At 39.8% G+C, this 12763-nt stretch overlaps 1 protein-coding gene across 1 annotated transcript in view; it reads right to left on the bottom strand.

Moving 5' to 3' along the window:
• Window positions 1-966: 966 nt before the first annotated feature.
• RRP15 (ribosomal RNA processing 15 homolog) overlaps window positions 967-12763 on the bottom strand; it is a 61497-nt gene continuing 49700 nt past the window's right edge. Inside the window, exon 5 of the mRNA XM_030194645.1 lies at window positions 967-2463. Coding sequence (XP_030050505.1) covers window positions 2347-2463 — 117 coding nt within the window. The 3' untranslated portion in view covers window positions 967-2346. The remainder of the gene's footprint in view (window positions 2464-12763) is intronic.

Consider the following 12763-nt stretch of genomic DNA (forward strand, 5'->3'; position numbering starts at 1 on the left):
GAAAGATGGCGACTGGGTGGGAGTGGGAGGGAGGGAAAGGGAATAATTGAGAATGCAAAGGAGGTTAAGTGAAAACTTCATCGGATATACCACAAAGTAGAGATGTATTGCTGGGAGCTGTAGGTACATCTCTATATGGACTAATGGTTCCTTGGAGCCCACACTATGCTCACTAATTGTTCAGCTTTTGGACGACTGATAAGGTGGGATGGGAGCTGGGAGATTGAAGATAGGACTGAGTTGAGTGCACGTGTTCTTGTATAGTTATGATTGTTGATATGGTTTGATTGATTGAATCGTTCAAAACACATTGTTTCAATGGGGAAAGGGGGAGGGTGGGGGGGGAGGAGACGGGGAGGAAAAGTTTGATGAATATAAGTAATAAGATGTTTATTTGGATACGAATTCAAGCCTAAAGTAATGTATACTCGAAACTTGCAATATGTGATTTCTTTGGTTAGGTCATCAATCAAAGGGGGATAAGGGGGGAGGGGAAAGGTTGTAATAAATAGTTGGAAGGGGGAGGTATTTTAATATATAAATTTGATGACCATTACTGTGGATGTATACCGGTGATGTTTTTGATACAGCTGTTTTGTATGTGCCTTTGTGAAGTTGTATTTTTGAATTTTGTCATCAATAAAAACCGTTGAAATTTAAATTCTCATGCCTAAAAGCTGGGCATGGAACACAGTGCTATGCATTATCCTACAAACAGCGCCCAACTCGGAGCACAGTTTATCGAATAGCACTCGCACACATTTTTGAGACACCAAATTTTGGGCACCATTTACTGAATTCAGACCAAGGTGTCTGGGGAAAAAAAAAGCAGCAGCCCTATGCACTGTCAAATTTTTTATTTTTATTACATTTGTACCCCGCACTTTTCCACTCATGGCAGGCTCAATGCGGCTTACATATACAGGTACTTATTTGTACCTGGGGCAATGGAGGGTTAAGTGACTTGCCTAGAGTCACAAGGAGCTGCCTGCCTGAAGTGGGAATCAAACTCAGGTAGCAAGTATTGAATTCCTGTGTGAATTTTCTTTGCTCTAACCTCAGGGTGGTACCATAGTAAGTTGAGAAGCTCAAACAGTAGTGCCTGAAGTCAGTATCCCGTAGGACATAATGGGGGGGACAGTGTAAATAAGTAACTGTATAAGAAATTGGAGTTGCTCTGTGTTTTTAGATTGATATTTTGATTTAATAATGGATTAAATGTAAGCAATATTTTGTTACCAATTTCTTAAAAGTTTAAAACAAAAAAACTTCTTTGGGAAAAACATTCCAGTATATACACTGTCTTGAGTACTTTTTATGTGCCATTATAAATGGATGTGTGTGTCGATAATTACAAAAAGCACACAGACAGTGGGCTAGGGAGCTTCATTTGTACTGATCCCTTTCTTAGCTTGTACAGTTGTAGTATCATGTGACACAGCTTGGCTCCTTTTGGATTACCGCAGGACAGGAATCTGCCTGCCCAGCATTATATGGGCAGTACTACAGACACATATGTGAGAGGCTTTGGATAGCTATTTAGATTTTTACTCTGATCTTCTCACTGAAGAAATGTGATGACACATGGAGACAGAATACTCAAAGTAATAGGTCTCTCTCCCTCCTGCCCAAAACGTTGTAGGGGAAAACCAAAGGTTATATGAAAAAAACAAACAAACAAACAACGAAGCTTCCTGAACTGCATGTTTGAAGGGTAATAGTAGTCTTGGGGGGGGGGGGGTGGATTCTGTTTGATTTTATATACTTCAAAGGCCTGCAAAAGTTTCTTTTTTACAAATGGCATGGCATGCCTATAGTTTATGTTAAATTACCTTAACTGGTGTAAACTCCCATGTCATGTGACTTGACAGCTCAAAGTTCTAGAGTAGATTTAGCATCTTCTGGCCTCTTAATTTAATCTGAACCACAATGAAACTTGCTTTTTAATTTTGCCTTTTCTTTTATAAAGCAAGGGGGAAAACAAATTCATGTTTATTTTTCTTTTGCACATATCTATTCCCAGAATTAAACAAAAATAAAAGATGAAAAGTAAAACAAACACAAAAGAGAAGAAACCCATGTTCTATGGGAGTCTGTCAGGTGCTACTGCACCCTGACACAGAAAGTTGTTAAAAGAAAATTTGTCTGAAGTACTTGTGCTGGGCATTGATACAGTTTGATAGGAAAATAAATAGAAATTTTTTGGTGTGGACCCTTCCTCAGGCATGTGATTTGCTGCAAATTCCTTACTGAAAGGCTTTCATCACTTCTGCTCCATGCTTTGTCTTCCAAGAACACTTGGGGGTCCTGAGAGCTCACTCCAGGGCACTATTGGCTCAAGGAATATCATTGGCCTTCCTCATCATCGCTCTCTTTATCCCAGTCCTTCATGGTGGCTCCCATCATAAAGTCATCACGCAGAATGCGCCACTCAGGTTTGTCTCCTGATTCTGCCACACCTTGCTGTGAACACAAAAGGAAAGAAAACAATCCAGAGCTGAACAGGAATTTAACTAGTCCCCCACCCCCCTCTCCAAAAAAACAAAACAACAGTAGCCAGGAGTACACCAGAAAGAAACACCACTCACCAATGTAAATTTATCTAAAAGAGAAAGTCTATTTGTGCTTGATGCCAAGACGTCATGCACTGGCAGGAGTTTGAGCTAATCAGAAAACTGACTTTAAAATAAGGCAACTGAAAGAATAAGAAAGAAATATATTTTTCATGGACTGAATACACAACCTTATTTTTGGCATTCAAAGTAGCCCCATGATATCATTTATTAACCCCCAGGTGTTGCTTCATTAGAACACTTTCTGGCATATGCTAACACTGCAAATATGGATTTAATTAAAGTTTTTTCCTTGAACAGATCTAATGGCTAGCATTTTAAGTGACTAGAAAACCGAATCCCGAATCTCCCTTTATTGGCTCATTAACTCACTTTAGTGTGATATAGTATGAAGCCACCACTAAGGAGACAGCACTGCAAAAAAAAAAAAAAAAAAGTAACACCTATTATTCAGAATGGGCTAACTCTGAAGGAACACTTTAGAGAGACCTTTTTAAAAACACACAGAAACTAGCTTTAAATAAATTGACAAGAATGTGGAAAAAGATGGAAGCAAAGCACAGTGCAACATTGCCATCTTGTGGAAATACTGCTGCAACAATTTAGAGCCGAATTACTAGCAAAACAAAGAACTGAATTACATGCAAGCACTCATATTAAGATGAGAAGGTTCTGCTAATAGCAGTTGTTTTTTTTTTTAATATTGAAACTTTTAATTGCAGGCCAAGCAGAAGAATGGGCAACACCCCAGGCAGTCCAAGGGAGAGGAAGGCTAGGAAGATCTGATTATGTGGCCAGCCATCCTGGACTTCAAAGCTGTTTGCCAGCATGCAATGCTTGTGTTCTGACTGCTTAACACTTTGGCACCCTGGCGCAACTGCCCACTCTATGACCAATCCAACCATACTACCTGCACTTGCTCTTGTCCATTGCTATTCTTTTTTCTCTCAGAAGCATTTATTAAGGAAGTAATGTTTAAACCCCACAGCAGCTCACAGGGCCTCATGGTCAGCAGCTCCTGCCAAGCATATTTCCAGAAGGAAACCCCCCTGCACAGTTTCCCTTTGAAAATGCAGGGCTGACTGGTGTTGTGGCTGTGCAGTACCTGTGAACTTTACACTTACTCTAAAAGAAGGTACATAATTTGTGCCGAAAAGCACAGGCAGGGCTTTAAAAAAAATAAAATCTCTGCATGCTGTCTGATGGCTCTGCCCTCCACCTGCCTTTCCCTTTGCAGTGCAGACAGTTTTACTTACATAGGTGGAAGGCAAATGTCATCCGCACTCCCCCCCCCCCCCCCCCCCGCAAGTGGGGTTAGGGTGGTGGACTTTGGTCCTGGGGAACTGAGTTCGATTGCCACCTCAGGCACAGGCAGCTCCTTGTGACTCTGGGCAAGTCACTTAACCCTCCATTGCCCCATGTAAGCCACATTGAGCCTGCCGTGAGTGGGAAAGCGCGGGGTACAAATGTAACAAAAAAATTTTGCTCAGGTAAATGCTTAGCTACCCCAGAAATCTATTTTGGAAATCATCTAAGACCGCAAAAACTTTTCAGCACCAGAAACCACAGAACAGGGTATGGCTGGTGGATCCAGTGGTGAAAACTTTGAAAGGGCCAATTATAGTCTCTGCTCTCCTGAGCGCTTAGGATTACTGGGAAAATGACTGAAAAGCAAGAAGATAGGCGAGGAGGAAAGGACATGAAAGCTATAGAGAAAAGCAACCAACATGAACCCTATTCCTAGCTCTAACCATTTTCTCTGCTCTTCTTCCTTTTTCTTTTTTGCACCAGCTCTTATCACAGTAGCAGACTGTTCACACATGTTCTACTTTTTTGTTGTAGCATTATATCTAGTTACAATTGGTATTTCCCTCTTTCCAGAAAGTTTACAATCTAAGCTTCTACCTGAGGTAATGGAAAGTGAAGTGACTTTCCCAAGGTTACAAATACTGTTCGCGGATCTGAACACTGGCTTCCTGGGTTCTCAGGCTGCTACTATAATCTCTAGGCGTACTCTGTCCAGAATCAGTGTTTCTTCACACACAACTCTTTTCCCGCCCCTCAGAGGTAGTGTTAATAAACTAGAGACATTGACTTGATGTCTCTTGCTTCATTGCATCTTTTTTTCTGTGGGCGTAAGCGGGTTTGGAACATATCTCCCTGAAAGTGGTGGTATGAAGTACCTCCTGAAGTGCACATGTAAACTTCGCCCTTCAACTGTCAAGAGACGAAGCACAGATATATTAGTTTTCCAGGCATACAACATTCACAGGAAATATCCAGAATTCCATCATGTTAGGTTGATCTTATAACCCTGTCGTTTATCTCAGCCCTTCAAAAGTCTAGATAGTCTAGTGTGAATTCCTCTATTTGAGGATGTTGCTAAGAAAGAAGTTAAGACAGTGGCAAGTGGGGTCTTAAAGGGATAAATTCAGTTCCAAAAAAAAAAAAAAAAAAAGTTAAAATAATTCTCTCTGGATAAAATACACAAAGTACCCTTCTCTTAATGTTTACCAATTATCCTTGGCTCCCCTTAGTCTCCCATACTTTTTAATGTTTATATGATGTTTGGGGGGGGGGGGGGGGGGGGGGGATGGTCATCAGACATGACCATTCACTTTTATACATATGCAGTCAATATTTCATTTTATTACCAATTTCGGTATTTTCACACTGCAGAAATTTAGCCGACTATTCAGAAAAAGATCTAGGCATCATTGTTGATATGGTGAAATCCACAGCTCATTGTGCCGCGACAATCAAGAAAGTATATAAATCGCTCAAGTATGTAACTCACACACCCTAAATATATAGAAGTTGCATATTTATGCAAAAAGAAAAACCGATAAAACACGTCCACATACATATTGCACATATGTTTGGTAGAAGTGGCGTGCGTCTGGTGGCGCTATACAAATGCTAATAATAATAACAATACTGTCCGACATGTTCATCTGTTTCTTTTATTTCAGCGCAATTATTTACTGTCTGCACCCTTTCAGGAACCAAACACAAGTCCTATACTACTGACTTTAAATTAAAAGACATTGCCCGTGCACAGGAAACCAGCAACAGAGCAGCAGCCAGAGAATTTGAGGCTGGCGAAACCTCCGTTAAAAAAATGGAGGAAGGCAAAATCTGAACTGGAAAAAGATTAACTCACACAAATGCGCACACACACTGCAGTCCCAAAGAGAAATGGCCTCAATTGGAGAATGACTTGAAGGAATCGATTCTTGCTCAAAAGGAAAATGTTTTTCCACTGGGGCGATTCGGATGAAAGCCATGCATCTGGTGAATAAAAGCATCATCCAGCATTTTAAGGTTGGTTTTATATATTTCGGAAAATTTCTAAAAAGAAATTGTCTGTGAGAATACAAACCACTGAAGTTCAGCGGCTTCCAGATGACTGGGAGCAAAAGGCAACATACTTCAGAATGTTTGTAGCTGATGAGATATCTGAATTGGGAACATAGGAGCCGGCTCTTTGGTGCTTGAGCACCCCCAATATTGAGAACATTCCCTATATATGTCCGGGGGGGGGGGGGGGGGGGGGTTATTTCCACTGGGCTTAGCACCCCCAATAATTTTGAAAAGTTGGCTCCCATGATTGGGAATCATGCTCATGGATATTGTTAACATGAATGAGGTACCTATGGCATTTGACATACCTGTCACAAGAACAGTAGCAGTAGTGGGCAGTAAAACCGCTGCCATTTGTACTACAGGGCATGAAAGGACATGCTTTACAGTAGTCCTCACTTGCACTGCAAATGGTGTTCAACTGAAGCTGCTTGTAATTTTTAAGAGTCACCATGCCCCAAGAACCATTACCCAATGGTGTGGTGGTCCACTGCTATAAAAATTGATAGATGCATACTGATTTGATGAAGCTATGGCTAGAGAAATGCTTTTGAGAAAGACCGGGTGGCTTCTTTTCGAAGAAATCCTTGCTAGTGTTCGATTCTATGATGGTGCATAAAGAAAGAAAACAAAAAAACTATTCAGAAGATGATCGATTCTGCTGGGGTAAACACTGCTATTATTCCAAGAAGCCATGACACATACCATTTACGACATTTGCAGGGAAGAATGGATGCAGACAGGAATGAATACTGCCATGCTATCTGGGCACCTGGAAAGAGCTACATAAGCACAAGTATGCAAACAGGGGTCACGGCATGGAACAAAATAAAGCCGGAAACTAAAACGGATTTAAATGAGCAGGAATATCTGGCCAAAAGCAGTCGGATGATGACAGCAATGGTGTTAATGACAGCACTGATGACAATGCTGACCCTCTAGGCGGCAGTGTCATTACAGAAGAACATTTGTAGGCAGCACTTCAGTATTTTACTGATGACAGTGACAATGAAACTGACTTTAAAGGTTTTGAGGAGTCATCAGGTGAAGAGTCAGGATGATTAAGGATGTTATTTCAGCCTAAGTAGACTGACAAATATTTTAGATAAATATCGCCACTTGGTTATTTATAAAGTGGGTCTAAAGGTTGGTGCTATTACAATAAAATGTTCTCAAAAACATTTTGATTGTAACATTAATAGCTGGGCCTAGCACAGCAATAAATTTGTGTCAGGATTGTGGTAGTAGTATGGCTGATTTTTTTTTTTGCCCTGGAAAACACCATTATATGGTACGTTCTTCAAATATGCCTATGGTTATTAGTTCAGAATGGCAACTAATGATGGCAGACATTGTTTATACAGCCAGTTTTGAAAAAATATGAAATACGAAAAATGTAAAACCAACATGTAAGAATAAACTGGTACAGTATGCTCACGCATCAAATCTGTTTTTTCTGTTCTGTGATCTTGCCAGGTACTTGTGACCTGGATTGGCCACTGTTGGAAACAGGATACTGGGCTTGATGAACCTTCAGTCTGTCCCAGTATGGCAATGCTTATGTTCATATAACGCATACATTATGTGGTGAATTCTATATATGGTGCTGAAAAAAGCGCCATCTATAAGCCGTGCTTAAAGTTAGGCACGGTTAACAGAATAGTGCTTACACCCCGGAATCACACCTAACTTTAGGCATGTCCATTTGCACCAACTGAAGCGTGGTGCAAATATACGTGCCTAAATTAGGTGCATATCCCCCCAATTCTATAACAACACATGAAAATGATAGCAACGCCCCCATTCCCCTCCCATTTCCACACCCCCTTTTTACTTCCGCCTAAATTTACGTGCATAAATTCAAATTAAATCTAATTAGTGCTAATAATTTCTTGTTAAAAACCAATTATTGACACTAATTAGTGGTTAGGGTGGTGGACTCTGGTCCTGGGGAACTGAGTTTGATTCCCACTTCAGTCACAGGCGCAGCTCCTTGTGACTCTGGGCAAGACACTTAACCCTCCATTGCCCCAGGTACAAATAAGTGCCTGTATGTGTAAGCCGCATTGAGCATGCCATGAGTGGGAAAGCGCGGGGTACAAATGTAACTAAAATAAAATAAAATTTAAAAAAATTCAATCAAATTGAGCACGCAAATTGGGCACATGTGCAATTTTTGGGAACTTTTATAGAATTAAGAGGTATATGCATAAAAAGACAGTAAATAGAATATTGGGAACTATTAGAGAAGAAAAGGAGAATAAAACAAGATATCATAATGCCTCTGTATTGATCCACGATACGACTGCACCTTGAATATTGTGTACAGTTCTGGATATCATAGCTCAAAAAAAATTATAGCGGACTTAGAAAAGGTACAGAGAAAGGTGACCAAAATGATAAAGGGGATGAAACGAGGAAAGACTAAATATGTTAGAGCTTTTTAGCTCAGAGAAGAGATGGCTGAGGGGAGATCTGATAAAGATCTATAAAACAATGAGTTGTGTGGAATGAGTAGCCATGAATCCCTTTCCAAAAAGTACAAGAACTAGGGAGCACGCAATGAAGTTACTAAGTACTACGTTTAGAATAAATCAGAGAAAATATTTCTTCACTAAAAGTATAATTAAGTTTTGGAATTCATTGACAGAGAATATGGTAAAATCTGAGGATCAGAGTGAAATGAAGATTGTGCTGAAATAAGCTGATTACTTGTTCATTACTTGAGACAGCTGAAATAGCGAAACTCTGGCCATAGTTGGTGTGACCGATTCACTGAACCTTAAGAGCATCCTGTCTTTTTAAAGAAAAAGCTAGGTGTTTGATATAATTTTGTCACATTTATTTGGGTGGATCCAGTTAAAACTGAACGCGAGCGGAGTCTTAATAATTTTCTGTGAAAGGGTTTTTTATGCCTGTGAAGATAATTGACATTGTTTAAGTCCTTTTCACCTTGAAAGAATTCTAATTACGGATGGAGACAAGGATGCTGAGGCTTTTTCCCTTTCATATTTACTGTACTCCATGAGGGTGCACTCTACCCTTCAGGGCAGATAAAAAGAGACCACATACTCAAATATATACAGAGGAACACAGATAACATGCATGCACTCTTTTGTTTGATCTGTGAAATTAGGAAAAGGCAATATAAAAGTTATAGAATGGCCTGAACAAATAAAAATTAGAAAACAGGTTAAAAAGAGCTCCAAACTGGAAGAGCCCTGGCCCAGATGAAGTAACCAGTCTTTGGCTTAAACAGGTAACAGGTAATATCACTCTACAAAATCTTGGCAAATTGCAAAAATTGGTTGGTCAAGCAGCCACACTTAGCACCACCACCACAATGACTAATACACGGTTGCCCAACCTCGGTCCTCGAGGGCCACAATCTAGTCGGGTTTTCAGGCTTTCCCCAAAGAAAATTAAAAAAAAAAAAAAAAATATATATATATATATATATATATATATATATATATATATATATATATATATATATATATAACATACTGCATTTTCACAAAGTGTGCAAAGACTAATCCATATCACCACAAGAGAAAAGACAGATGTCACACAAATGCGCAACAAAACAGGACAAAAAGCTCCTCTGAAAACGAAGACAAAGTCTTATCACAAGAGAAATGCTAGAATCTAAACAAGGATTGAAGAAAGTTAAGTATCGCTGAAGCAGTTAAATACCATGTTGTGATAGCATAAAACAAACCAAAAAGAAGAAAACTGGCAATGAAACATTACTGAAAATGTATTTGTGTAGCAATGACCATGCAACCCTGTCAGGCTGCGCTTGTCAAATATATACTTTCGGGAGGGAACAATGAGGCTATAAAACCAATATCCAAATCGCAAAATCTTGCGGCTGAACACAGATGAACTTTGAAAAAAATATCAAAAGCAAGCACTGAAACTAACTATTGTAGCCCCTGGGACACTAATGTATGACATGTCCTGGAGCCCTTCCCCTCTCCACTAAATAGTGTCTGAACTGCCCTGCCAAGAGCAAAAAGGAAAACTAAGATGCCATCAACTGAGCAATGTTTGGCTGCATTGTGACCTGATAATTTGGTTCTACTGAAGAAATTTTTTGCAGCTGTCCCTCAAGATGAACTTCTGACTTGTTTTGTTGTGAGTTTACATAGGTAAATTAGCAGCAGAACTCTCATTTCAAAAGCCATCCCTCGTGGTTCTCTTCCTCCAATCCCTTTTCATCTGCATCCAAATATTTTTGTATAGTCATTGTCTTCTCTGGCTGAGACAGAGGGAGACGGGATCTTCCAGCCAACATAGTGAAATCCAAACCATCCAAGACTTTACAGCAACATTAATACAGAACAGTATTTGCAGTGATAAAATCAATGCCTTCAAGCAATGGAATATGTCAAAAGGAGAAACAAAAATGGTATTCCATCTGTTGAGACATTGTCATTCTGTCTCTACAGAGCTCCAATTACATCCCAATACTATTTCACTTGGAGCAGAATTACCTGGAACACTGTCAAGTTCACTTCACAAGGTGGTAAACAGCCAAGGCAAGCAACAGTATTTTCTGTCTGAAACCCTGCAATAATGCACTCAGCTCAGGCTATGAGTAGCACTTAAGTGAAATTAATGCTTTCCACCATCTTTTGGGTGCCAAATGGAAAGGCACTTAAATACTATTTTAATGAGAGAGTGCTCTTAATTTGTTTACATAGCAGAGTAGGCAGCAGGAAGTGTGTGTGTGTGTGGACGAGGGACACTATGAAGAGACATGAACAGAAGCTACAAAGTACATGAAAGATAAAGATGAAACCCTATCAATCACAGTTTAAAAACCCTTTAGTGTCCAATGTTCCCGTAATAAGCCATATGGGAACAGATTGATGGGAACATTGGACACTAAAGGGTTAACGGGACTGCTGCAGGGGGAATCAGAACACTGCTCTGGCTGTTGAGCTCAACTATCAGAACAGACCAAGCTGACGGTTCTGGTGGGAATATGCCCAAAGCCTGGGCCACTAAAAAGTCTGGAAAATTGGAAGGCTTTAACTCAAAAGCTACCTATTTATTTATTTGGATTTATTTACCGCCTTTTTGAAGGACTTCACTCAAGAATAAATCAAACATGAACAATAGGCAATTACAGCAGTAAAAATATTCGAAAACAATACAAAGCATGGCATGGTATACTAGCAATAATAAACACAATACGTAATAGAACATTATAACTGGTAGTGAAGGGTAAGGTAAAGTTGTAACATGTAGATGGGTAAGAAAGTAGAAAGAATTAGAAAGTAAGGTGACTGATTTGAAGAAAGTTGCACATGGAGGAGGGGATAAACATGTCCCGCTGCAGTATGTGCAGCCCAAGTCACTACAGAACTTGAAGGAAACTGCTTCTGCAGCAATACCACAGATAATACCCTGTTTCAGAACACAAACCACATGACCTGTTTGCATACACTAATGGAACATTTGCAATTGCACTAGTCTGTCTACCCCTTGCTGCTTTCCAACAGGGCTGACAAAAGCAGCGAGCAGCTCTCTGCATGTGATTCGCTTTGGCAATCGCTCTGTATTTCCAAATCGGTAATTTTTACCGATGTGGAAATAAAGAGAGATTCTTTAAGGTGAGCTTTGTGTGTCTGGTCCTCAGTGGCAGAACCAAAAAAGAGAATGAATAGCTGAACACATGAGTGGAACCAACTCTTGCAACCATATTTTGGTATCTGGCACTATCTGCATCACACTGTTAGGAACACGTCGAGGTTTCACTTTTGTTTTGTTTTTTTACTTTGCATACATACAAAATCAGCAGGGTCTGGCTTCACTTAGCTAATAAGTAAAGATTTTACAGCAAGTGACAATGAAACAGGAACCACATCTGAGTACATCTGAGCTACTGAATTAGAACTGACCTGCATGTAGCGCACATGACGAGTTGTCTGACACAGGCAAACTGTATAAAACCACTATCTTCAGAAACACACACTTAACTGTACCCTCTTACAGATCTAATCTGGAGGGTAATTTCATAGAAGGTAACCAAAGCATGAAAGCCAAATAGGCATCTATTTCAAGTTTATTTTATAAAAGCATAGTAACATAGTAGATGATAACAGATAAAGACCTATACGGTCCCATCCAGTCTGCCCAACAAGATAAACTCAGTATAAGGTATGATGTGATACTACATATGTATCTGTGTCTTTATAACATACTTGGGCAAAAGCAGTGGAAATTGTGCCTAGACTGATGCACTGGACATTTATACCTGCTTAGGAGCAAGAATAAACATTTATCAGTAATCATGACTCCATCCATGTTCCACCCAAAATCCACCCCTGAATATGCCTACACCCTAGTTGCATAAAGTGCTGAACATACTATGATCTACCTAATTCCCAGGGCAATTCTATAAGAGGCGGTTCATAAGTGAAAAATCCTTAATAAAATCCTCTCTCAACTAGAATACTGAGAGCATCCCTCTAAAAAGTTCTTGGCAATTTCCTCAATAGAATAGGAAGGAAAGAGGGTTGGGATCCAAGGAATCCATCTACGTCATAAGGTTCCTTAAGCAAAAGATTTAAAAAAAAAAGAAAGGGTAAAAAGTTTAAAACCTTTAGTCTAATCCAAGTCTTTGTTTTATTGGCTTTTCCTGAACTCTAGTTACCACAGGTTTTTTTTTTGAGGGGGTACTTGGGAGTACTGAGTACCGGCACCTTTTTCCATTGCCTGCCAAAATTGACCCACGGTCCTCAAGTTTTAATGAAAGAGCTCAGGCTCCACACACCAATTCTGCCTTGTCATAGACTCTGTGACTAGTTGCAGGG

This window comes from Microcaecilia unicolor, chromosome 3 (genome assembly GCF_901765095.1).
Source record: "Microcaecilia unicolor chromosome 3, aMicUni1.1, whole genome shotgun sequence".
In the NCBI taxonomy this organism is placed as follows: domain Eukaryota; kingdom Metazoa; phylum Chordata; class Amphibia; order Gymnophiona; family Siphonopidae; genus Microcaecilia; species Microcaecilia unicolor.